The sequence below is a fragment of the Aspergillus viridinutans genome, assembly GCF_018404265.1.
Source record: "Aspergillus viridinutans IFM 47045 DNA, scaffold_4, whole genome shotgun sequence".
NCBI classification, from domain to species: Eukaryota; Fungi; Ascomycota; class Eurotiomycetes; order Eurotiales; family Aspergillaceae; genus Aspergillus; species Aspergillus viridinutans.
In genome coordinates, this window is record NW_025091220.1 from 1,584,983 (window position 1) to 1,609,442 (window position 24,460).

Genomic DNA, 24,460 nt, shown 5'->3' on the forward strand with positions numbered 1-24,460 from the left:
ACATCCGTTAATCAACTTTTTTCTTCGCTTCTAGCTGGACTCTCGATCCATGAACCTTCACCCATCACACATTGCTCAGTCCTCCGTGGGCGAGAGGTGTGCTTCATATATTACAGCGATCAGTGACACTCTCACCCAGCGAGTCGTTTCGCCTCTCCTGTCAGCCAAAGCGTCATCTTCCCTGCGCACTCTGACCCTCCCACCCGATTGGGTCCTCGATCCTGCAGATCCTCCCACTGCCGCTCTCACCGTCATCGCCTGCGCCATCGCACTCGTCGTCATGAGCTGGCGATTCAGCGATCTTTGGCGCCGCTCCCCCTATCCGGCTGCCAAGACCACGCCCCCGCATATCAGCGACAGCGACTACACCTACCTCACACCGGAGGATATCGCAGACCGCCCGTCGGGCTACACGGGTGCGGAGGAAGACGAGCCAGATACCCTTCTTCTCAAGCACCGCAAGAATACCTACGCCTTGCATTTCCCTGCGTACGCTATCAATGACGGGGCGCTCAGCGTGGGCGAGCTGAGGCGCCGGGCGGCGGAGGTCACGCGCACACCTAACCCGGCACGGATCAAGTTACTCTACAAGGGGAAATTGTTGGATGATGACTCGGTGCCGTGCCGGGCTGAGGGCCTCAAGCAGCAGTCGGAGGTACTGTGTGTTGTTTCGGAGGTGCAGCCTGGTGAGAGCACGCCCAGTGAAGGCTCGGAGGCGGAGGCGGAGAAAGCCGACGAGGCTCCCCGTCCAGACGAGGTGCAGAGCGGCGGGGAAAGAAGAAAGAGAAATCGGAACAGAAACAAGAAGAAGAAGGGCAAGGGCCGGAACAAGACAGCGGATGCGGCTGCTGGCGATGCGGACGAACTCGCCCCGCCGGCGAAACCTTCGCGACCGTCCTCTGCTGGGGGCCCGTCATCGTTACCGGCGCCGTCTCCTAACCTGAAAGCCTTACGCACACCGCTCGAGCAAGCCAATGCGTTGATCACATACCTGCGGACTGAGCTACTTCCCCTCTGCGAGGCGTATCTCGCTCATCCGCCTACTGATGCCAAGGCACGCGATTTCGAGCACAAGAAGCTGAGCGAGACGATCCTGGCACAGGTCATTCTCAAAGCGGACGGGATCGAACCGGACGGCGATGAAGCTGCTCGGAATGCGCGTAAAGCTCTGGTCAAGGAGGCGCAGGCGGCTCTCACCAGTCTAGACCAAGCTGCAAGGGAGTGAGTGAGTTGCGCCTGGAGAAGTTGATTGATTTTGCTTTGAACACTGTATATTTGGGACATGCGTTTCTTGAAGCTATGTATTTGGCACATGCTTTTCCGGTCTGGCTATCGACAGAAGAGGGAATAGAATTGCTATCAAGACAAGATACAGAGGGATCGGGTATCTCTGGATCTTTCATCGCTTTATGTTTATGCTTTATGGACATCAGGTCATGTCCAATGCACATACATGTACTTGGAAATTTGCATTGAGATGGCGTCTGGGATTGTTTCTAGGGACCGATGAGATGGCTCTTGACATGAAGATGAAGGCGATTTGCTGAAGAGACAAAAGAACCGAGAAGCTCGATTAGTCTAGCCATGGAATATCTACATGCTTCAAGTAAGAACTCTCGAATAGAACCTAATTGGACACACTAATCTAAACCGGTTTAAGGCCCCCAGATCTGGGCTCTAGATAATGCTACCTATCAACTGTCTATCCAAGCAACAGTTGAGCTAGTTGCAAGATTGGCTGGGCTGTTAAGGCTTCGAGCTAAACCTTCATCAGCCCCCGTGCCGTCTCTTTCTTTCTCCAATCTCTCTCTCTCTTTCTCTCTCTCCTCTCTCATTATTCTCGTGCTTTTCCTCTTTCTCTCTCTCTACTCCTGTACTCCGTACTCTTGTGATCTCTCTTCTCCTTTCTCCTTGGCTCCGGTGCTGTCGATCCCACCCCTCGCCCTGATTTTCTGGAGTTCCCTCTTCTTTTCTACACTTCAATTCACTTCACTTTTAATAATGCTTTTTGCTGCTTGTCTCTAAATTTCACTACTAATCTTGCAACAACGTGGAGCTCTCCTACGTCGGCGCCACAGTCTAGCCACATCCTGTGCATCCACTCCTTTTCATCCTTTTTCCTTCTTCCCCTCTTCCACCTTCCCATCTCGTCCTCGCCCTTCGACGGGTCTCGTCTCCTCATACCGTCGTCGCTAGTTTAATTTTCGTTTCTCTCTTTCTATACTTGCCTTATATCCCCTTCTCGCTCGATATCTTTGACTGTTCATACCGAAACCGCCTAGACTTTCTTAACGGGAAGACGCATCGCCTATCCACGGTACCGAGTCCGCCGGTTCCCTTTACTACCAACACCAGCTGCGGAACAAGGGTCGAAATCCCCGGCTCCAGCGGAGGAATTGAACCAAAGAAAATATCCTACTGCTGTTTTTTTTTTGGCCTATTTACGTTTTACTCTTTTCGGGCGGCCTTCCCTCTTACCCGGCCTTCTCCCTAGCTTCCACCCCCTGACACCGGATCAATCCATTTTGCGAACGACCACGAACGCTGTGCACCTCGTCTCATAAAGTCTCGTCGACTGAAACAATATATTTTGTCGATTGACCGCGACCGGTCGGCGCCCGTGTCGTTCCCCTGGGATGGCCTGATTGAGGGGGATATTGCTGGAATTCGGTCTGCGTTTGACAAGACCCCGCCATATCTGCACCCCTCACAATTATTCACTGGGTTCCAGCTGGTCTGACCTATTCCTGACGCCTACTTATTTATTTCGTTAATTTTTGATCGCTGCTGGAATGGCGGGGGCAGCCACCGCAACGTACTCTGCAGATGTCTGGACCTCGCCCGGTAGCGTAGACACCAGTCAGCAACAATGGGACTTTGCTGTTCCCGCGAGGCAGAATGTAAGTGTTTGCATCTGTTTGTCAAGTACCGTATCTCTTTTTTGGGCTTGATGGTGTTGGCTGCGGCATCGCATGTGACATGCCGTCATCTGCAAGAGCAATGGCTGATTATTTTTCTGATAGAGTAACGCTCGTCCCAAGTCGCGGTCTCGCGACTCTGCCCACAGAAGATCCCGAGACAAGGGCTCCAGAAGCTCGTCCCTATCCAGACATGCCTACGCACAAGAGGCAAACCTCCTAGCATCTCGGGGAAGACGCGAACATAGCCCAAAGCGGCACGAAAGTGAGCCTGGATTCCCGCGGGATCTGCACGGATATGAAGCGGCGAACCGGAGCGGGAGCAAAGCGAGAGATTCTGAACACAATGGACCTCACAAGGGTAGCGACAAGAAAGACGGGATGGGTCCGCATCCGAATAAACTAGACAGTGCGCATTGGATCCATCGCGATAAGCTGGCTCGTATTGAAAGCGAGGAGCTGCAACAGGCGGCCTATCTGTTTCAACGTCGGGCTGGTCTGGAGAATGGCAGGCCAAGCCGGGCGAGGAACCACGACTCCAACAACAGCGGGTTCAGCGGGTTCAGTGGGTCGGTAGGCGCACCGACGGCATCAGAGTCCATGGAGCCGTGGCCGAACCTCCGCGACGAGCAGCGCAACCACGCCAGCTCTCCGACGCCCTTTGACGGTGACGGCACTGGGGACGTGACGGAAGAGGAGCGCAGAGCTTGGGATCTTCGTAGACCAGAAGAAATTGCTGCCGACGAGGTGACAGATAGCGCATCAAGTATGTATCGTAACCCGGGACTTCGAAAGAGCTCGTCTCGGATACCCATATCCACTGCCAGTCCGGCACCTATTTCTCCTGAGCATCTGGGACGGGAGTTTCCCATGCAGCGTGCGCGGACGCTCACGAATGGCGAGGATGAAATCTTGTCGTTTGGAAAGCCACGCAGAGCCAGCGAGCCAATCGCGGTGGAAGCTTCCGACTCCTCTGCCACTCCATCTGCAGGCAGCCGACCAAACAGTCGCGGCATTCAGCCCAACCAAAATTCTCCGGCCAAAAGGGGAGCAACGACCAAAGGTTCTGCAACCCGAAAAACTTCTGCTCCTCCCAGCAATACCCGCAAATCGTCAAGGAACCGGACCGTTTCAGCCAATTCCCAGCGCCCTTCCACCCGATCAGGCGAACCCCGGCCACCCCAGACGATCAATCGACCCGAGGGGGATCCTCCATGGTTGGCGACCATGTATAAACCCGACCCTCGACTCCCTCCCGACCAGCAGATCCTCCCTACGCATGCACGAAGAATGCTGCAGGAACAATGGGAGAAGGAGGGCCGGACACCTACAACGTACGATCGGGAATTTGCTCCATTGGCTATTGGGCCTGAAGATCGACCTCAGCTGCCCAACAAGGAGGAAGACACAGAGAAAGTGGAGAATACGCCAGCGAAGGCTGAAGACCAGTCACTCTCACCGGTACAAGCAGAAAAGACCGACCATCTCCTCGCCTCGCCAAAGAGTCCCGCATCAAGGCCGAGTTCCAGTACGGGATACAGCCCCATGCCTAAGCTACAGGAGCTGCCGGCCGCTGCGCAGGTGGGATTGACGCCAAAATGGAACCCTCCCGTGGTGACTGCGCAAGCTCCGCCCCCGAAGGAGAAGGGATGCGGATGTTGCATCGTTATGTGATTCGAACAATACGGTCATTCTCGGAACAGTTTAGTTGGAAGATACCTCAGTCTGACCTCTTTTGCATTTTGTCTACTGTTTCTCTCGCTAGTTCATTCAGCGTCAGGTTGGCCGACGGTGTTGTGTATGCTCATACTCGACGTTTCTGTTTCTTTTCAACCCCCTTCGTCTTTCCAATTCGCAGGTGAGCGACGACAAAAATTCTGTACGCATACCTGCTACTTCTAGGCGAGAGCCCCATCACTTGATGACTTTGATATGCATACCTTCCTTCAGTTTTCCTTGTTCAAAACTTGATCTGAACAGATCACCTGCATACCCCGCTGCTTTTTTGTTGTTTCGTTTTCGCCGTTTCATACTTCAGCGACAGCATTTCATTTCTTATCTGATCTATATCCAAGTTAGTCATGCTGACATCGACTATTCCCGTCGAACGTGGTCATAGCTAAATTCACAAATCATACAAAGCACTCAAGTTCTACCTCTGATAGGCATTGGTAATCAAATCGTCAAATGTAGACGGACGATGATCTCATTTCCATGCCAAGCACGTCCCAACTCCTGTAAACTCTAAAAGAAGGAGAGAGCCAGGTGCAGAGCCACGTACACGGAACGATTAATAAGCATTCGCCATCCGATAACATCATTGGGATCGGAAATCGCACCCACCTGCGCCAGCACCAAACGTCAGCCAAATATAATCCCACGCGCCTCCCACCACCACCACCACTGCTACCACCTTTCTTTCGTCTTCGTTCCTCTACAACCAATTGCCCACCATAGCTTCCATATTCACCCGTCTGTTCGGCTCCTTCGCCGGCCCCTCCCCAGCAGCCATGTCAGCCGCAAAGACCAAAGCCCAGAACCTGATTAACGAGAATGCCGTTGGTGCGTCCCTCCCCTATCAACCGAAATCAACCGGAGGTGAACATAAAGCTGAATTCCTACTGACGAATGGCAGTGGTCTTCTCGAAATCCTACTGCCCCTACTGCAACGCCAGCAAGAAGACGCTCAAGGACCTAGGCGCCAACTTTTATGCGCTGGAGTTGGATGAGATTGGTAAGGCCTCGAAACCTCTTATTTTCTGAATGGACGGTTGCTGATACCTGTGATGGTGTAGATGATGGAACCGAGATCCAGAATGCGCTGTATGAGATCACGCAGCAGCGGACTGTGCCGAATATCTTCATCGGGAAGAAGCATATCGGTGGCAACTCGGAGTTGCAGGCCAAGTCTGCGCAGTTGCCGGCTTTGTTGAAGGAGGCGGGTGCTTTGTAGACTATGGCTATAGATAGATACGCTTAGAATCTGAAATGCCAGTTAAATGATGGCGTTTTAAGTTTACTGTACTGTTTACTGTGTGCTCCGTAACGCTGGGTTGGATCCGGATTGAGATTCACATTAGTATACAGGAAGAAGAATAGAGATTAAACGACCTTCAGGACTACAGTTCCAACCGGTCTTTCCACAATCCCCATGACCCCATCCACGACACTCTGGCGCGCTCCCTCGCTAGAGACCGTCTTCCCGGCCAGATAATTCAACCACACCAGACGACTGATGCGCTCGTCGGCCACCCGGCCAAGGAAGCGCATCGGCTTCGCGGGATCAGGATGGAACAGCGCATTCAGCTCCCCGCGGGCATTCCGCACCAAAAGCAGAGTCTGCCCCTTCGGGACATTCTTCCGCTGCCCACCCCCAAACAGACTCTTGAATTCATTCATCGCAGCGCCAAACGACTCATCCTCGAACTCGCTGGGAGTGCCGGCTCCGCCATCCTTAGCCTTTGCGTTCGCCTTTTGCGCCCGCGCCGTGATGCCCCGCACCCAGCCATCCCGCAGATGCAAGAAGTCCGTGTTGCGCGTTGGCACAATCCGGAACGCCGTGCGCAGCCCGTCCTGCTTGAGGATCTGGGTCCACGCGGCCTCGCCCATCTCCGGATCCAGGAGCAGCTGCTTCAGACCCTGCCGCTCGGTCGAGACCAGCGACGTCGCCGATGTCGCGCCAGGAGTATCGCTTATCACGCTGTCTCGGCCAGGCGGGTTCACCGCCGTGCGGACCAGCCTCTGCTGCAGTTCCGTGATGTCCGCCTTGGCCACGTACAGGCCGACAACGTACACCTGGATCTGGAGGAAGGAGACGGTGCGGATCCCCAGGCCCAGGAGCTGGTATTCGTCCTCCTCCACACCGGGGCCCGCGGGGAGGTCTTCTCCGGACTTGAGCGAGGGGTCGTCGAGGGATCTGGGGAGTCGGATGGTGCTTGGGAAGTGAGGGACGGTGCTCGTGCCTGTGGCGACCTGCTCAACACCGTCTTGTCCTTGGATGCGGATCACCGATGGGCTACTCGGGAAGCCGTCTGGGCCGTCCAGCTTTAGCGCTCCGTTGTTTGCATTGTTGTGGCTGTCGTTGTTCGCGGGCTTTGTCTCCTCGAGCTGAGAAAGACCAAACAGGTCCATCTTGATGACTCCGTACATGGCTACGGCACAGGCTGCGATGCCAGCTGCAGACAGAGTCATCGACCGCCGGTATTGTGCGATCTCTGCCTCGCGCGTGCGCACATTTCCTGACGATCGAAGGGGGTTCTTCGCGGCGGTGCGGAGGGGACGAACGGTCGAGAAAAAACGGCCGGGGGAGCGTAGATGATTCGATTGGACATATTGGCGACGGAGACATTGGCCACAAGTACGCCAGGGCAGAGACCCTTGTATCGAAGATGTTGCTGCCATTTTGTTGATATATGAGGTGGACGCCGAGGTATGACGAATGGCGTGGTCGAGACCATGAGGTGACGCCGGAGATCGGTTCCAGGATGCACGTGATCTTCACTGCCCTGAAAGACAGCTCTTCAAGCCTAAGTGCGCAAAGAGACCATACCGGACTATCACTCTTCAATTCCTATCAAAGAAACTACTCATACAAAAGATGGCCCATAAATTCACTTGCAGCCTCTGCAATCAGGTCACACAGCCCATCCAGAAATCCCGGCCGAGTGGATAGTCATTGCGGTCTTGCAGACAGTCGCATATCAAAACTCAAAATTTCCATAACCAGCGCGACATGGGCCACAAAGTCTGAACTTGCAATTCCTGCATAAGTACATCTGTGCGTCCGAGCGCTCGACAACATTCATCGAAGCAATCAGCTGTGCAGTGGGCGAAGTGTCTTCGGATTGAATCTGTTCCCAGAGGGACCCCGGGATCAGGGTTTCTCTGGGAAAGATTCGGCGCCAGCAGTTTTCACATTCGTACTCATACTCCGAGTTCTCGACCTCAGAATTATCAATTATCATGGCAAAATCGTGATTGCAATCAAAAGGATCAAGCCTTGAGCTGTCCGGTTCTGTCCCGAAGAAGTCCGAATTTTCCTCCCAGTCAGACCTAGCGTCAAGATCGACATCGCTACCGGCCTCAGCAGCAAAGTGGTTGTGTTGGACAGCTCTAGCGAGCGACATTTCAGGCTCTTGATCCTCGTCATCATCATCCTCGTACTCTGCCTGGTCGTCTCCCTCATCGTCTGTCTCATCTGGGTCAGATCTCCAGCCACCATAACGATCCCAATAATCCTCATCATCAGAGTCACCCTCAGCGTCCTCGTCTTCCTCTCCATCTTCCTCTTCTCCAGCCTCTCCCTCGTCAACCTGAGTGGCAATCTCCTCAGCGTTGTCATCACGAACATCTATCTCAGCCGCCCGCGCTTTTGCACAAATATTCGCTTTGCAGACCTCGATAGCCCGGCAACAGTACCAGCACCACTGCGCACCGCAACGGCACTGCATGTGACGACAGCCAAACATCCTACGGACTGCAGCACGGCACTTGGGGCATCTTTTGATTCCCAACTTTTCCAAAGCCCGCGCCAATTCAGGGTCGATATCCGACACCTGACACATAGAGCCGTGGTGGTACAGCTTCTTGCATTTCCAACATACCTGAGCGAAGCACTTCGGGCACAGCACGGGGAACGAGATGTACAACGGGCTTACGGGAAGAGATGGTGTAGCCCCACTGGCCGCTAACTGCCTATAAAATCCGCTAGAAGCCACGAGGTTCTTCCATTGTTGTTGTATGTAGCTGGGGGGAATGAAGACGGAGCAGGTGGGAACGGGGCAGTAGCAGCGGTTGACTGTTCTCCACTCCTCGAATTTCAACTTGTACAATGCAATCTCCTCGTCGGAAAGATATCTGCGTGCAACAGCCAGCGGGATGGGCTGGCAGCAGCGCGGCGGCATCTGAGCCTCATCCTTGCACGCCATGAGGAAGATTTGTCGGATACAATCGGTACAGCAATAACAACCGCATCCTTTGCAGGGCCTTAATTGTTCGCCTTCAATATCTTCGCTGCAGTAAGCACAAGGACGGATCTCTGCCGGTACTTCCGCTGGTGCTTCCGTTGGTGCCGCTGGGACGGTCTCGTCTATGGACATCCGATCGAAGTGATAGATGGCTTCCATGGCTGAGATTTACGCGGGAGGAGCAGCGAGAACCCAAGCCGGCGGAGCTACGCGAATCAGCAGACTTGTCAGACATAACACGGATGCGCGTGATGGGCTGGGTATATGGTACCTGACTGATCCTCGAGTCGGGCCGAAATCTCCGGATAAGCAATAAGGAAACGAAGTGGTGAAAGATGGAATAACAAGAGAAGTGAAAATATAAATAAGAAGAGGGAGAAAAAGCCAGTGAAGGACAAACACTCCGCATCACGACGACTAATCGAGGACCCACGAGGGGTTCACGGTTGACTGTGAGATGGCTCCCTTCTGGGTTAAGCCTTCCTATTTCACCAAGGTTAGAGAGTGAGCAGTCACCCATGGCAGCCGGAAACTTCAGGATAGGGGCACACCCTTTGTCTATATGTATCAAAGTATTATTGTATAGTCAGAAAACTTCATTGTTCTGTGTGTCCCCTAGAGAAGTTTACTACATGTCACTATCTAACAACTACAAGGTGTGATCCTCCTCCAGTCACTGTGATGGTTGCAGTTTCATGTTCATATACCAAACCCCTTTTGATGTCATGTCCATCGATCTTAATGGAAGGCTTCTTTGGACTTGTCGCAAATGGCAAGGTGAGGTTTCCCGTTGTCCCGTGAGGAACTGAGAATTGTAGCGTGTATCCCCTTGGATTTCTCTCCCACGACGCCTTGTACTTCCCCAGTAATGTTGTAAATCCAGCCTCGGCAAACTTGAGATCACCAAATTGCGGTGCAATTTTCCAAGTCGTCCCTCCAGGCGATGTAATGGGAAGACCAACGACGTAGTTGGTCAGGGCAGACGTTGGCCCTGCAGACCACCCATGTGCATGCGAGACATAGGAGGCGTCGTATGAGTAACCGCGACTGGACCTGTAGCCAAAGGTGCCGTTGGTGAGGTACCCCTCAATGACAGTGCTCTCCGTGCCATTGGGACTGTTGAGATACCACCCCCAGCTTCGCCGAATGAGCTCGAGCGCTCTGGTGGGCTGGCCGGCAGCAAAATGACCTTGGATCTCGAACGACGAAATGAATGGCGAGATATTCTCGGGAAGCTCAGGTGCAACTGCACCGATTGGGGTCCAATTATCTGTCAGCCTCTCGGAGATACCTGTTGCGCGTGTCTGGTTGACAATGCCGAAAAGCAATGCCATACTATTTGCGTCCTGGGGATGAAGACTCGTGGCCGTGGCATTGTCCTTGAACGCCCCATATGTATCGTCCCAGCAGTACTGATTGATAGCCTTCTTGAGATTCTCTGCTCTGGTGTTCCACGTGTCTGCGAGAGAACTCGTGCTATCTGCCCAAGCAGCCAGCTGTGCTCCCGTCTTCAGAGTATGGTATAATCTTGTGTTGTTAGAGAGTAGCAACAGAGACGTATTGAGTCACTGACATCATTTGCGCTTCTGAGTTGTTATATCCCTGTTGCATCGAACCCAATCGCGGGTGCCAGTGACAATCAGTAATCCCGACTTTCCATCCACCTTTCCATAGATGAAGTCCATAGCGGCTTGATATTTCTGCCAGTTGGTTGAAAGGAAGTCGGTATCATTGGAGAATAGCACGTAATTGTAGGTCCCGATCATCGTCCACATATGGTAGGTATCCGAGTTCTTCTGACTGAGCGGTGGCCCTGATTCGTCAAAAGCACCTGTCGCTGTATTCTGTTTCGACTCGGCTCGGCTCTTACTGCTCAGAATTCAGCGGTAGAGCTTACTTGCGTGTTGTACATCACCTGGAGAGCATTCTTGACACTCTCCAGGTCGCCTGTACTGAGAAAAGCAGACGGAACAGCAATTCCCATGTCACCAGGCCAAACTGCACGGTCCCTTTTAGCCCCGTCGACAATGATAGTATCGCCAGGGCCTAGAGTTGCATTATTGGCCCATCCATTATGCAACATTGGGACTTGACGACCGGTGTTGGCTGGGACCGAGTTGGTTTGCAGTGTATAGGCACCGCTGTACCAGATTCGATTGAGCAGTTCGTCGTTTGAGTGGAAGTAGCCCTGGTAGGCCCGCAAATTCGACCACGTCGGCTGGAAGCCAATTTCCAAGCTCACATCCTGGATCTGAACCTTGATAGACTCATTCGTGACCGGGAACACTGTCATGTATCGGAAACCCCCACGCAAGGCTTCATCTGGCATTGTATACGAGCCCTTTCCAGCCTGCGTGAAGTTTGCGTACAGTGCCCCATCAGGACCCTTGAATGCGCCGTTGGACGAATCTGACCACTCGCCTATCCAGTTCTTGGCTTCTGTAAACGCCATACCTAATGCTCCACTGCCTGAGGAAGTATAATTCAGAGTGACGATGCCGCCGACTTCGATGCCAAAGTCGAATATGACCAGAGACCCATTGCCATGGAGAGTGGCCGGCATTGCTTGTGCATAAGCTGAGTTCAGGCTCAAGTCGGTGATGGACAAAATCTTCTTAGGACGAACAGTCCTTGAAGAAGGTGCGTAGATGCCCTGTTCCCATGGCCCTGCGAATGCACTGCCTTCTGGCCCTGAACATGTTGTGTTCCTCCAGCACGTTTGTGCTAGAACAACGGGAAGGAGAGCCAGAAGGCTTAGAAAGACATTCAAAAAGTGAAGTCTTGTCATCTCAAGGAATAGGGACTTTATACCAGTTAATTGAACATAGAACTAGGCATAGATAAAACAAATGTAGTATCATATAGTGTTCATGGCTACATATAGCCTACTGCTTGAGACCAGGTCCACTCGGGTTGTATTCTCCCAAGAAGCCAAAGAGGGGTTGTTCGTCAGTCCTGCCTGGATGATCTGCTTCTAAGGAGTTGTGCCGAATATACTAGGTCGTTCGATGCCTGTTTGTCAGCCCGAAGGAGCCTCCCACAGTCTCCGCACCTGACAGGGCAGACTGGCCGTCCACTGGAAGAATTGGCCACTAGCAAGTAGCATGCTGTTATGGCTCACACGAAGCTTTAAGTGAATGGATACAGTAGCCAAATATGCTACCGCCGGATGCCAAGTATGCTTGCTGATTCAGGGAACCCAGCAACGTCAGATGAGAACCCGTTACCCGACCTTTCTTATGATGCAAGAACAACAAATTGAGGAGCAAGAATGCAGGTGTTGATATCTATTGCCTATTGGCGGGAAATATTAAGCAAGACTACTTGCATCGCGATATGGACATGAGTAGTGATTGACACACAGAGGACAGGAACAGTCTTCTTCCCAGGTCATGGAATCTTAATTCCTGTTTCCTTTGAATCTCCCCGCAGTTACATATGCGCATGGTGTCCTTAGCTTCGGTATATGAGATTCCTAGCGTAAGTATTGGGAGATTTGGTGGAATAATGACCGAAACCCTCATTCAGCAATGTTGATCACATTGAACATTGAAATGATGAAGCCAATGAGACAAATATAAAGGGGAGATGCCAAGATGGGGATGTGCTGGTGCATACATGAGCAGGGACATTCATGCGGGCGATAAGATCTCATATAATGCGTTGTTCGATCCTCTCCCTCGTCTCTCTCCCACTTTTCTTCGGGCTGACTTACGCTGGCGGTGTTGGAAAGGACAAACAAAACAATGTCTGTACCGTCAAAGCCAATGGAAAACAGAAGGATGATGTGCCAAATCTTCTGAAGGCTTTCAAAGAATGCGGAAATGGAGGGACAATAATCTTCCTGGTGATCAGTCCTATTGGATTGGGACGAGACTTAATCCTGTTCTGAATGATGTCACAGTACAATGGAGAGGGAAGTAGATAGTAAGTCCTCCTAATATCTGCCTCTCATCAACCAACTGATATAACTCTCGTGTAATAGTTCTCTGATGATCTTGACTACTGGCGCAACAACTCCTATCCTGTTACCTTCCAAAACCATCGTGCGGGCTGCATTATCAGCGGACACAACATCACCATCGACGGATACGGTACCGGAGGCATCGATGGCAACGGCAATACATGGTATACAGCAGAAAAGGGCGTCACACAACCTGGGAGGCCGATACGCTTCGTCTTCTGGAACGTCTCTGAGGTCAATGTCGAGAACTTCTATGTCAAAGATCCGCCTCTATGGAGTGTCAATATCATAAACGGCACGAACATGCGATTCAACAACATCCACTGCAATGCGACGTCGGTAGATGCGCCGTACGGCTACAATTGGGTGCAGAATACGGATGGATTTGGTTCGTTTACTGCAGTCAATTGGATGGCCTCAGCTGACTTGAGTTCGCAGATACCATGGATGCTGTGAACATCCAACTCACCAATTTTGTGTACCAAGGTGGAGATGACTGCATCGCCATCAAGCCTCGATCGTACAATATTGACATCCAGAATGTGACATGCGTTGGCGGAAATGGCATTGCCATTGGTAGTCTTGGTCAATATCTCGAGGACTCCAGCGTGGAGAATGTCCGTGTGGATAAGGTGAAGGTATCGCCGCTGCAGACGGATTCCTGCCTCTAAAACAGTACTGATGATATGGTATTGGCAGATCATACGGTACAACGAAGACATGCACAACGCCGCGTATATCAAAACCTGGGTCGGCGCTCTGGTCCCCCAAAGCTCATACGAAAGCGCTGGTCTCCCTCGCGGTGGAGGCTGGGGCACTGTGCGAAATATCCTCTTCTCGAACTTTGAGGTGCAAGGAGCGAACGCCGGACCAGCGATAAATCAGGACAGCGGTAACAACGGTTCATACTCTGGATCGAGTCTCATGACCGTCTCCAATATTGTCTTCGCCAACTTTACAGGCTACACAAACGGTGGTTCCAGTGTCACATCGAAGGTCTCTTGCTCCGAGGTTCATCCTTGCTACAACATCGAATTTGACAACGTGGTCCTCTATCCTGGCAAGAATGCATCAACTCCTGGAAGAGGATCCTGCCAATATGCCGAAAACGGAGGTGTTCATGGACTCGAGGGATGTTAGCTAACTTGGCAAGAAATAGTCGAAATCGTGATTAGTTCATTGAGGAGGATTTGACAACATGCCATCTTTGGAGTGTTACCAACGTGGCGGGGAGTCATCCCGTGTACAGAATCGATTCAATCGAATGGCAGAATAGTATCTGTAGTTGAATAGGATATGGGCTCGCCGAGGAGATTTGTTGTTGGTTATTGTCAACCAGATATGCCTATCATTCCTACTATGCTAGAAATGGTCGTCTAGACACTTTTGGCGCAGTGGTTTGAAGGCTGACTGCTGACAGGTGTCATCCGAAGGGCGCACGGTGCGGTGTGGACCGAAAGATATAGCCGGAAAATTGCAGGTATAAGAACGACTCAACCTCTCTGATTCACAATAAAGACCAACAGCAATAGATTTACTCGAACTTAACCTTTCTTCCCTCTTGCCGTACTTTATCGTGTCATTTCAACTCGACAATCTGTCTCATTACAATGCGGAAGCCGTGGATAGAAACGCCTCTGATCGAGTCGGCAGCACTATCTAAGGTAGCTGGATGGTAAGAACATCTACCGTTCCTATCTATCCAAACACTAATTGCATGTAGCAGAATCTTTTTAAAACTCGAGCTCCTCCAGCCATCTGGATCCTTCAAATCAAGGTACAACATAACTCGAAGAGAATTCAGAATTCTCTAGATACTCCCGACAACTGACAGAGACCAGGGGCATCGGCAACCTAATCCGCTCTGCATTTCTCGACCCAGCGAACAAGGACAAGCAACTCCATTTCTACAGCTCCTCAGGAGGAAATGCAGGCCTGGCCGCCGTGGTCGCAGCCAGGGACCTAGGCTATCCCTGCACAGTTGTCGTACCACTCAGCACGAAGCCGTTGATGATCAGCAAATTGCGGGCGGCGGGTGCTGCTGACGTGATTCAACATGGCGCAAGCTGGTTCGACGCGGACACCTACCTACGGAAGAACTTCATCGATAATCAGGATTCCCAGCACTCGTCGCGGAGAAACATCTATCTGTGTCCGTACGATCATCCCGAGATCTGGAAGGGCGCTGCGACAATGGTATCTGAGATGGTCGACCAGTTACCTCCGCGAGATCCCTCGTCGACATGCAACTTTCCAGCTGATGCGATTGTATGCAGCGTTGGCGGTGGGGGTCTGTTCAATGGAATTGTCCAAGGAGTCGACAATTACCTGCAATCACAAGCGGTAAATGGAAAGGGAAACGCTCGGAGAAACGTCAAGATTCTGGCCGCAGAGACACACGGTGCGGGTTCGCTGGCGCTTTCGCTACGAAACGGGAGTCTTCAATCGCTTCCCGGTATCACCTCGCTCGCGACCTCCCTGGGGGCTGTTTGTGTCGCTGAAAAGACCTTCCAATACGCAAGCTCACCTCCAGCCGGCATTGACGTAGCAAGTGTCGTGGGCTCGGATGCTGAGGCTGCTCAGGGTGTTCTTCGATTGGCTGATGATCTCCGGCTACAGGTTGAACTGGCATGTGGAATATCCGTAGAGGTTGCTGTGGGAAGACGTTTGAGAGATGTCATCCCGGACCTTACTCCGAACAGCAGGGTGGTCATTGTGGTTTGCGGAGGAAGCAACATCACGGCTGAGATGATAGCAGAGTATCGTCTCAAACTTGAGAGTGGTTGGAATTAGACTGGTCTCCTCTCCAGTGGAGGAGTGCTAACTGTCTGCTGAAACTGCTAAGCTTGAGAAATGCTGACCCGCAGGCCGCAGCCGTTGTTATCTATGATACCTTCGAGTGGGGGACCTCAGACGACTGCGGTATGACCCGACAGCTACAGAGTACTCCATACGCTGTACATGATTTATTATCAGAAGTATGGAGACACCTCCTTTACGACGTGTATTGATTGGGCGCTACGGGTCGAGAACTAGAACTACCTGGGGTATCCACTGGGAGTATTGAACCTTTGGAGTTTGTGATATGGAGTTTTCCTTTGGCAGACTGTTCAAAATGTAGAATTTGATTGTAGCTATTTGTTGAGGTCTTGGTGCCGACTGAAGTTGATTCTAGTGGAGGGGATACTCGTGTGGGATTGTTGACTGATTCTCCCAACGTATTGTCCTCTCACTATGTACCTGCTACTACCAATGATCGACATTTTGTGTTGGATGTCTGCGCTATACTTGACTTTGAACACATGCTTAAGAAGCCTAAGTATGGTAAGGATAGACTTGAGTAACACAGACTTGCAGGTTTCATTGTACGAAGATTTTGACTTGACGAGCCTAACTGTGCATCCAGCTATATGGTTACTTTCGTGGAAGCAGGTGTGCAGGATCTTGTCATTATGGAAGAAACATAATAGTAGCGGCATACGAGCTGCTCACCATAACTCTCGTTAGTCTCTACGACAAAGGCCACGCACCCGGTGCTGTCAAAGATCTCGTCCTGTATGGGCGGCAGACCGGCAACCTAGTAAGATATACAGCTGCTCAAAGCAGACGGCAAGTAATCCTTGAGCTAAGGGATCAAATAGAAATTGTCCTACTCAAGCCGGATGCACTCGCAAAGTTGGAGTACGTGTTAGGAAGCTGTAATTCACCGCCTCCCGGAGCCGCTCTGCGAGTGTTGGTAGTATGTTGACCATATGGTTTACTTGCAGCGTGCTCCTCCAGTTTGCGGGAATAAAAGGTTTAAAATCTGCTCCTTTGTGAGCCGTATATCGACTTTACACTTGCAGAGCGGTTTGAGGAAGCAATGCATGACTATCTAATGATCCTGGCATGTGTTCTTTGCATTGGTATTATTATTGTCGCCGTCTCCTTCCTCTGTCGAGTCTCCCTCCCCTTTGGTCCCATTATTGACGCAAGAAGGAAATAACGAGTTTATTCTTGCTCTTTTTATATCTAGCAGTCATCGCCATGCAGCCGTGCTTACTATATTGGCCAGCCCAGTTTTACATTTGCTAACGGTGTTCATGGCTAGCCCCATGGATTCCATTTTCGGGTGTTCAGGAAGAAAAAGACAGAGACAGCTAGGTGGTCATTCTTTTGCTCCTTCGTCATGTATAATGAGAATAAAACCAAACCTTCTCCGGTAATCATTTTTAATTGAAAACTGATGCTGTACGTTACTCTGAAGGAATCTTCGATATGAGCAATGGGATCTCTGGTTTATCAACTATGAGCTCCAGTAAGAATAGGCTATTTCAGCCACAATATCGAGCTCATCCTGGAATAGCCGAGCCAAGCGCATTATAAGATCGATCTGTCTCCGTTTGCAAATTGGACTTCACTACTGTTGACTTGACACGTTAATCCCGGACGGTGCAGTATGTGGATAGTGCGTCCCGATGGTAATACGCTACAATTGTGGGTTCAGACACTGGCAAAGGCATTTGACCGCTTTGGTGAAAGAGCAACGTTACCTGGTTACTAGTATCTTGTGGCCCCAGTCTACACTGGAGATTTCTCGTTGTCCAGCGGACTCAATTCAGTCTCGAGGGAGTGCATCTATCAAAATGTGATGAGAAGCCGGGGTTCTCAACTTCTCTCTTACCATTTTAGGCTTCCCCCCGAAGTGTTCGGAAAAAATGAAACAGTTGCCAAGCTCTATGGCAATCGTATTTTTGTCTCGAGTTGATGTTGATATATTAAGAACGCATATAATAATAATAATAATAATAATAATAATGTCGATATTACTTCTCACCAGACACAGAAACGGCAGACCTTAAGTTATAGAGAAGTTCACAGAGGGTATGCAACAGCTTTAGGATCACGGTTTACCTTGACAGCACTTCTTGATGAAGATGGGTCTGGATTGACCAGGGATCCATGGCTGCAATTGACGAGTTCTTTGAATGCGTCGAGAAAAATAACTATCTAGATGTCATTTGAGTATTTCGGGACGTGGAGACTCTAGGATCAGGAGCAGGTTCTAGACACGAAGACTTGGTAAAAGATAGGGGCTATGTAAATAAGATACAGCCCCGGTTGAAGAAGCTAACGAACTGAGTTTTTGCCTGATTAGGCTTAGTGCTGTATTCCTGCCGCGAACCATAACTGCCATCCTCTACTAACCAGACTGAGTCTAGCGTGAATTCCCATTTCCGTGGGTGTTAAGGCATCCATCCAGTAAGGTATCCATGGATTATCTACCGCTAGTACCTAGTGTTTTCTACCCCTTTTTGTTGGTGTCGCGGGTGAGCGTCGAATACTATCCACACTCCACCATCGTCGTCAGCCCCCCTCTTGCCTCCATGTCAAATGTTATGCATAATGGACATTGGAATGTCTCCGGTTCTCAGGCCGTCTGCAGCTGTGGGAAGTACACCAAGACCAATAATAATGGTATCGACTGTTCATCAGAGAGGTCAAAGTACTCCGTACTCCGTACCGTCTCCGTAATACCAACCCATCATCCTGAACGCCGCGGGCTTGTGTTTAGGTGTGTTCTCATCATTACTGGATCAGGCAGTGCCACAACCAACTCTTAGTTCTGGGCTCGAGTTTTTCTTTTGTCCTTTTTCCGTTACTTGCAGCGTGCACCTGCAGCCAACTGGACGACTGCGGCCCCTTTTTCTCCTCTGTGGTAGACCGCCTCAACTGCTTGTCATGCACGTTTGGCACGAGTTCTCCACAGTTCCTGAACATGAGTTGCTGCAGCTCGCTCCATTATTTGCATGGGTTGCTACTTGCATGAATGATGCCAACAACCCAAGGATCAAAATACCTACGAGGCTGCGACTTACATATATGAAACCCGACTAAGAGTCTCATTCCTCTTGTGGGGATGATCAGCCTTGGAGTGCCGTCCCGTTCTTCGTCTTGACTGGTCGACCCTTCCTGCTCGTGGTATGTGGAAACAAAGAACACAATTCTATTTGGTGCTTGCAAAGTCAACTTCGCGAACCGCAAGACTTGAAAGGGGAGGGAGAAATAATTGGGAAACCGAAAATCACAAAGTACAGAGTCGATGACCCTGAGTTAGTACTCCTTTACTACTTCTGCTAATTCAGCCATAATTTCCTGAAGAGACACTCTCCGTGCATCCTCCTTCGAGCTTCATTCTTTCTGCTTTCCCTTTTCCATCATCGTGCGACTCCTCTATCGCGTTGCTTATCGGTCCCGGGTTTCAGTTACCCTTGGATGCTTGGACGAATCACTGACTGACTTGCAAAAGTGGATATATTTTACATACCAGAAGTGCTCTTAAACTCTTGCCTTTGGTACTTTGATTCCCCACCTCTGCCATCCTGCTCGTCTTCACTCCCCTTTTGCGGATTACTTTACTTTCTCATCCTCCTGGTCACTACATCTTTAATGCTCGTTATACACGGTCCATAATGAGTGTTGTCGCCAGTAGACACGAGACCGCTGCTGTGCCTTATACGACAATCCCCCATCATGGCCAAGTCCAAAACTATAAGGATGCTGCCTATGGGGTGACAGTCCAGCAAATTCCTTCACGAAATTCGTCCATATCTTCATTCAAAACCAACTACAGCGTTTCGACTTCCCCTACTTCCTATTCTCCTTCCTCACCTACTTCTTCATATCGCCTTTGCGACTCTGCTGCTTCCCTGGACAAGATTCTGGAGCCGGTCTTCAAGCGTCTACCCCAGGAGGTATATGATGGCATTCTTAATCAACTACAGTTTCTGCACACAGGCCCAAACCAGTCTGGTTGTTTGACATGCTTTCAGCGCGACCTGTACGCTCTTTCCTTGACTTGTCGAGTATGGGAAAGAGTTGTTCGACCCAAACTGTGAGTGAATTCAACTACAGCTATTTGATGGTCTTGAAACGCTGACGACGTTTGCCATGAAGCTATACTCGCATTCACATTATCGGAAATGATTCGCCTTCTCAGCTGAAAAAGTATCGGATGAAAAGGGGCAGCCGCCTAAAGCTTCTAAGACGGACCCTACGCGAAAGGAAATCGTTGGCCAACCTTGTCCTGGAGCTTCGCGTTCCGCAGATGGACCTTCTCTTCACAACAAGCAAGCACAGCAACCAATGGCAAGAATACCGAGACCTTGTCGCCTCCGTCGTAATGGTGTGCCCCAACCTGGAACGGCTGTTGGGTTTGACCATCGCGTACAACCATGAGTTCGATCGTCTGACCCATGCACTATCGACACGGAAGAAGCTCAAGGAGCACACATGGATCTTGGGAGAGGGGCCGGAGGTCTCCGAAGAAGAGTCTCCGCGCAGCACTTCTTGTCCGGGCAGCTTGGGTCCTCTGCAGATGTTTGAGTTTCTAGATTATCACTCTTCCTGGTCGAATTTGGATACTCTAATGCTCTATGCGTTGAACGGGAAAAGTGCCCTCGAGCCGAGCATCTTCCTTCGCATGTTCCACCTATTACCCTCGCTGCGTCATCTTTGCATCTCATCCTTTGATGCTGATGCCTTCGCGGATAGTGCTTTGCTGTGTCTACCGCCTCTGGAGTCACTGCGGCTGGAAAGCCTGCCAGGTATCACTGATACCGGACTCTCCCAGTACACCTCCCGCCCGGAGTCTGGCTCGCTGAAGTCCCTGGCTCTCGTTGAACAGAACATTCAATCCTTGCTTGTAATCTCAAAGATTTTAGCATCGCTTAGAAATCTAGAGCGTTTCAAGATCGTGCAGACCAACCATTGTCCGACGTTGAATGCCGATGGGATTGTTTTTCAGCCGCTGTTCGCATCGTCCAGTCTCAAGCATCTGCATTGGGACGTCGCTTGTCCCAACCCCAATACTGCCCTGACGAGACTAGACTGTGCCCCATTCGCCAAGCCACCAAAGCATATTGACACACCAAACTCACATCTGGCTCAAAGCATTCTCTGCTCGGGTTTCCCCCGTCTGGAGACCCTTCGAGCACCCTCGGATATAGAGCCTCCAGGAATTCTCCAGGCTGTCTGCCAGCCTATTCCTAGAGGGCAGGCCTTGATAAATTCTGACCGATACAGCCTGCCTCGGAGCTCTCATGGCTCTGTTAATACCCGCCCATTGGCCCTCCCAGCGGGCAATAATCTAACGTCGGCACGGATACGGGCGCAGACATTCATTGACATGGCTGCCAAGGATACGGAAACCGGAATGCAAGTTCTCATCACTGATCACTCGGATTCGTACGTACCCGACAGTGCCTTGGAGGATGCGTCAGATGATGAGCCTGATCCAGGCATGGACCAATACGGATTGTCGTCTTCTGGCGGGAGGGCAAAGGAAGAGCGCAATGGGCCAGTCACAGTGTTCAACTTTCGAATGCCGGCGTATATGGGCCGAGTGGGTAGTAGAACTACGGAGAAAGATGTCTCAATACCGCGGTTTATACTCCGCCCTGACCTATCTGGCCAGGACGCAGATGGCGGCCTCATTGGATGGAAGCACATCCTTGCCTCAAACCAGTCGTTGACCTACGCTGCCGGAGTCGGGGTCAACTGTTTCGGCAGCAACGGTAGCCTCATTCCCCCTCCCCCTCCCGAGGAATTGCCGCCATCCCCAGCTTCCACGACTGCCACGAGATTTGGATGGGGCAGCATTGGTAGTCGCTCCGCGTTGGGAACAAGTCCTATCACGCCGACGACCCCGTCTACTCCCATGAGCCTGACGTCTCCGACCGGGCTTCCCTGGGATAAGGATACCTGTACTGGATCCTGGAATTACAGTCACAAAAAAGGCAGGGACTGGTGGTTCCATATGGAACGCGACCGTCCAGGAAGTGTCGAAATCGTTGACGTCAAAGGCCTCTTCTGACTGAGCACTTTACGATGCGATGCTTTACCTCAATGCAGTACTATACCACGATGCAACACGTACTCCGCATCTTTCCTTTTCTTTCTTCAAACCCAGCAGCATATAATGGAACAAAGTCATATGGATTTACGTGCAAGCACGACGGCGTTCATCGGTTGATTTATCTCGATTTTACCTCATCGGTGGAAATCGACACCGACCATCGACATGGTTCGGACGAGATTTCTTTTCTTTTCTTTCTTTTATCATGGACACATACATGCATATCTACTCGCATGATGGATGGAACTTGACTTCATGTTTGGACGTGTATTTTCCCTCCATTCTCCCTCCGTCGTTTTCATGCATGAGTGAGGAGGTTAATTTCTCTGAATCTCTTAAGGCGCTGCTGGAGTCCCCTTCGACTGGATACATATATTCCCCTTCAGTTTCTCCGTTTGGCTTTCCTCCTGCTTTCATCTATTCGGAGGCGTTCTTGTCTTCCTCGTGATTGATGAGCATACTCTGTACAGTACCGAGTCCAACTTCGGGACAAGTTATGGTCGGATATATATACCGTGTATTTCGCTTAATACAATCAGATAAAAGAGATCCGAAAGACATACGCGTCGGCGCCAAATGCTTCCAACACTACGTATCTTGCCAGATATCCACTCCAGGATCATGAGAGTTATTCATGCCATTATGACTGTTTATCTATCTGCCAAACAGATCCCAAGACAAGTGAGGATAGGAGACATCGCAAAATAATAAGAAACGAGCATGATCGCATGCATATTGATGACAGGCTTTGACGGACTTAGGGACGGAAATACACGGCCATCAGAGTAGGTGAAGAGGGATTTAGACAAGAGGAACAGCGTTGATTATGTAATATCTCTAGACATAGATACCCATGTTTGTATCCTTCTTCTTGGCCTGGACTTCGGCGATAGCATCCACGTAGTTCTCGTGTCCGACCTTGCTCATGCCTTTTCGGAGAGCAATCATACCGGCTTCCACACAGACGGCCTTCAGCTGCGCACCGCCGAATTCATCGGTACTTCGAGCCAATTCGGCCCAGTTGACGGCGTCATCCACAGCCATCTTGCGGGAGTGGATCTGCAGGATGTTTGCCCGTGCCTCCTCGTTGGGCAGAGGGAATTCGATCTTGCGGTCCAGTCGACCGGAACGGAGCAGAGCGGGATCGAGGACGTCGATACGGTTTGTTGCAGCCAGGACCTTGATACGATCATCCGAGGCAAATCCATCAAGCTGGTTCAGAAGCTCCAACATGGTCCGTTGCACCTCACGGTCACCGGACTTCTCGGAGTCGAAACGCTTGGTACCCACGGCGTCGAGTTCGTCAATGAAAATGATCGAAGGAGCCTTCTCTTTGGCAAGAGCGAAGCAGTCCCGGACCAGCTTGGCACCGTCACCGATGAACATCTGCACCAGCTGAGGTCCAGCAAGCTTGAGGAACGTAGCGTTTGTCTCTGCGGCGCAGGCTCGCGCAAGAAGGGTCTTACCGGTACCAGGAGGACCGTACATCAGAGCACCTGCAGAAGGGAAGATATGCGTTAGGGATGATGGCCGAACGACAACTGAGCAGGGCTCGAAAAAAGACGGTTGACATACCCTTTGGTGCCTTGATACCGATCTTCGTGAATCGTTCCGCCTCCTTCATCGGCCATACAATGGCTTCAACGATCTCTTCGATCTGCTTGTCCAAACCACCAATGTCCGTATACTTCTCTGTGGGCTTCTCGTCGACCTCCATGGCCTTCACACGGTTGTCATACTCGGCAGGTAGTGTATCCAAAATCAGATATGAATCCTTATTGACACCGATCAAATCAGCAGGCTTGAGTTTCTCATGATCTACCAGACCGATGAGAGGAAGGTAGATAGTCTGTCTGGTCGATGTTTTGATGACAGCGGACTTGCCCACTCGGGTAGCGTCAAGATCGATGTTGGCTCCTTCTTCGGCGGCCTCTGCCTCAACATCCAGATCCAAAAGCTCGACGACATTTCCGACGAGGTATGGCAGTTGCCTGTGAATAAATTTGTTTAGAAGAGTAATCAAAGGCTTTCAAATAAATCCCAATGATAGACCTGCAACATCGCCACCGCTCTAGCGTTCCGGAATAAATGGCAGTAGGGAAGAGCTGAAGTGGATAGGGTGACAAGCATGTCGTACCTGTTGTTCTCAATTTTCTCCTGGTTATCCCTCACCTTCTCCCGCATAGTATTCTGTTCGTGTGTCAATCGTTGGTACTCGCTCTTCATTATGCGGAGCTCATTCTCCAACATCCTTCGCCGCTTGACAATGTCTGCTGTGCTCGAGTTGAGAATCTCCTCATCCAGTAAATCATCTTCTTCTTCCTTCTTCTTCGCATCAGCATCCTTCATTTCAGCATCTCCATCTCCTCCAGGCTGCTGGCCGTCACCATCACCCTGGTCCTTCTTCTTGTCTCTCTGCTCGCGTTCGAGATCCTCCAGATCTTCAAGGGTCGACATGGTAACAGGGGAAATGTGGGAGTATGGGAGCTGATTGAACTTGCGAATCAAAGGGTAAGAGGGTGTGTAATCGGGGAAAAGAAAAAGGATGGGAGTTTGAGATAGAAGGTGGGGAGTGTTGAAGCTGTCCTGGCGATGCTCTGAGCTCCAACCAAACAACGTCAGCTGCTCTGCCTACATCACGTGATAATGATCTCTACCGGCGTCCACGATCGTCTCCGCTCATCGCCAACTGAGGACTCTGGCCTGAATTTCATTA

The 24,460-nt window shown here is 50.9% G+C and overlaps 10 protein-coding genes across 10 annotated transcripts; 6 read left to right on the plus strand and 4 right to left on the minus strand.

Moving 5' to 3' along the window:
• Positions 1–49: 49 nt before the first annotated feature.
• Aspvir_006541 (BAG family molecular chaperone regulator) lies at positions 50–1,225 on the plus strand (the record flags this gene model as incomplete). The annotated part of the gene is made up of 1 exon (XM_043269736.1): positions 50–1,225. The coding sequence occupies one exon, from the start codon at positions 50–52 to the stop codon at positions 1,223–1,225; it is 1,176 nt and encodes a 391-aa protein (XP_043125671.1).
• A 1,567-nt stretch (positions 1,226–2,792) lies between these two features.
• Aspvir_006542 (uncharacterized protein) lies at positions 2,793–4,592 on the plus strand (the record flags this gene model as incomplete). Its single annotated transcript, XM_043269737.1, has 2 exons — positions 2,793–2,900; positions 3,024–4,592. 2 exons carry the CDS (start codon positions 2,793–2,795, stop codon positions 4,590–4,592), a joined length of 1,677 nt encoding a protein of 558 aa, XP_043125672.1.
• An 836-nt stretch (positions 4,593–5,428) lies between these two features.
• Positions 5,429–5,871, plus strand: Aspvir_006543 (glutaredoxin; the record flags this gene model as incomplete). Its single annotated transcript, XM_043269738.1, has 3 exons — positions 5,429–5,480; positions 5,554–5,652; positions 5,714–5,871. The coding sequence occupies 3 exons, from the start codon at positions 5,429–5,431 to the stop codon at positions 5,869–5,871; spliced, it is 309 nt and encodes a 102-aa protein (XP_043125673.1).
• A 149-nt stretch (positions 5,872–6,020) lies between these two features.
• Aspvir_006544 (chalcone isomerase domain-containing protein) lies at positions 6,021–7,319 on the minus strand (the record flags this gene model as incomplete). Its single annotated transcript, XM_043269739.1, has 1 exon — positions 6,021–7,319. The coding sequence occupies one exon, from the start codon at positions 7,317–7,319 to the stop codon at positions 6,021–6,023; it is 1,299 nt and encodes a 432-aa protein (XP_043125674.1).
• Positions 7,320–7,618: 299 nt separating this feature from the next.
• Positions 7,619–9,043, minus strand: Aspvir_006545 (uncharacterized protein; the record flags this gene model as incomplete). Its single annotated transcript, XM_043269740.1, has 1 exon — positions 7,619–9,043. The coding sequence occupies one exon, from the start codon at positions 9,041–9,043 to the stop codon at positions 7,619–7,621; it is 1,425 nt and encodes a 474-aa protein (XP_043125675.1).
• Positions 9,044–9,522: 479 nt separating this feature from the next.
• Positions 9,523–11,447, minus strand: Aspvir_006546 (putative alpha-L-rhamnosidase B; the record flags this gene model as incomplete). Its single annotated transcript, XM_043269741.1, has 3 exons — positions 9,523–10,392; positions 10,501–10,749; positions 10,782–11,447. 3 exons carry the CDS (start codon positions 11,445–11,447, stop codon positions 9,523–9,525), a joined length of 1,785 nt encoding a protein of 594 aa, XP_043125676.1.
• A 1,183-nt stretch (positions 11,448–12,630) lies between these two features.
• Aspvir_006547 (putative extracellular exo-polygalacturonase) lies at positions 12,631–13,988 on the plus strand (the record flags this gene model as incomplete). Its single annotated transcript, XM_043269742.1, has 4 exons — positions 12,631–12,636; positions 12,870–13,236; positions 13,287–13,480; positions 13,548–13,988. The coding sequence occupies 4 exons, from the start codon at positions 12,631–12,633 to the stop codon at positions 13,986–13,988; spliced, it is 1,008 nt and encodes a 335-aa protein (XP_043125677.1).
• A 470-nt stretch (positions 13,989–14,458) lies between these two features.
• On the plus strand, positions 14,459–15,641 carry Aspvir_006548 (putative L-serine dehydratase; the record flags this gene model as incomplete). Its single annotated transcript, XM_043269743.1, has 3 exons — positions 14,459–14,523; positions 14,572–14,625; positions 14,690–15,641. 3 exons carry the CDS (start codon positions 14,459–14,461, stop codon positions 15,639–15,641), a joined length of 1,071 nt encoding a protein of 356 aa, XP_043125678.1.
• Positions 15,642–19,300: 3,659 nt separating this feature from the next.
• On the plus strand, positions 19,301–21,702 carry Aspvir_006549 (uncharacterized protein; the record flags this gene model as incomplete). The annotated part of the gene is made up of 2 exons (XM_043269744.1): positions 19,301–19,722; positions 19,785–21,702. The coding sequence occupies 2 exons, from the start codon at positions 19,301–19,303 to the stop codon at positions 21,700–21,702; spliced, it is 2,340 nt and encodes a 779-aa protein (XP_043125679.1).
• Positions 21,703–22,581: 879 nt separating this feature from the next.
• On the minus strand, positions 22,582–24,201 carry Aspvir_006550 (proteasome regulatory particle base subunit RPT5; the record flags this gene model as incomplete). The annotated part of the gene is made up of 3 exons (XM_043269745.1): positions 22,582–23,240; positions 23,320–23,735; positions 23,882–24,201. 3 exons carry the CDS (start codon positions 24,199–24,201, stop codon positions 22,582–22,584), a joined length of 1,395 nt encoding a protein of 464 aa, XP_043125680.1.
• Positions 24,202–24,460: the final 259 nt, after the last annotated feature.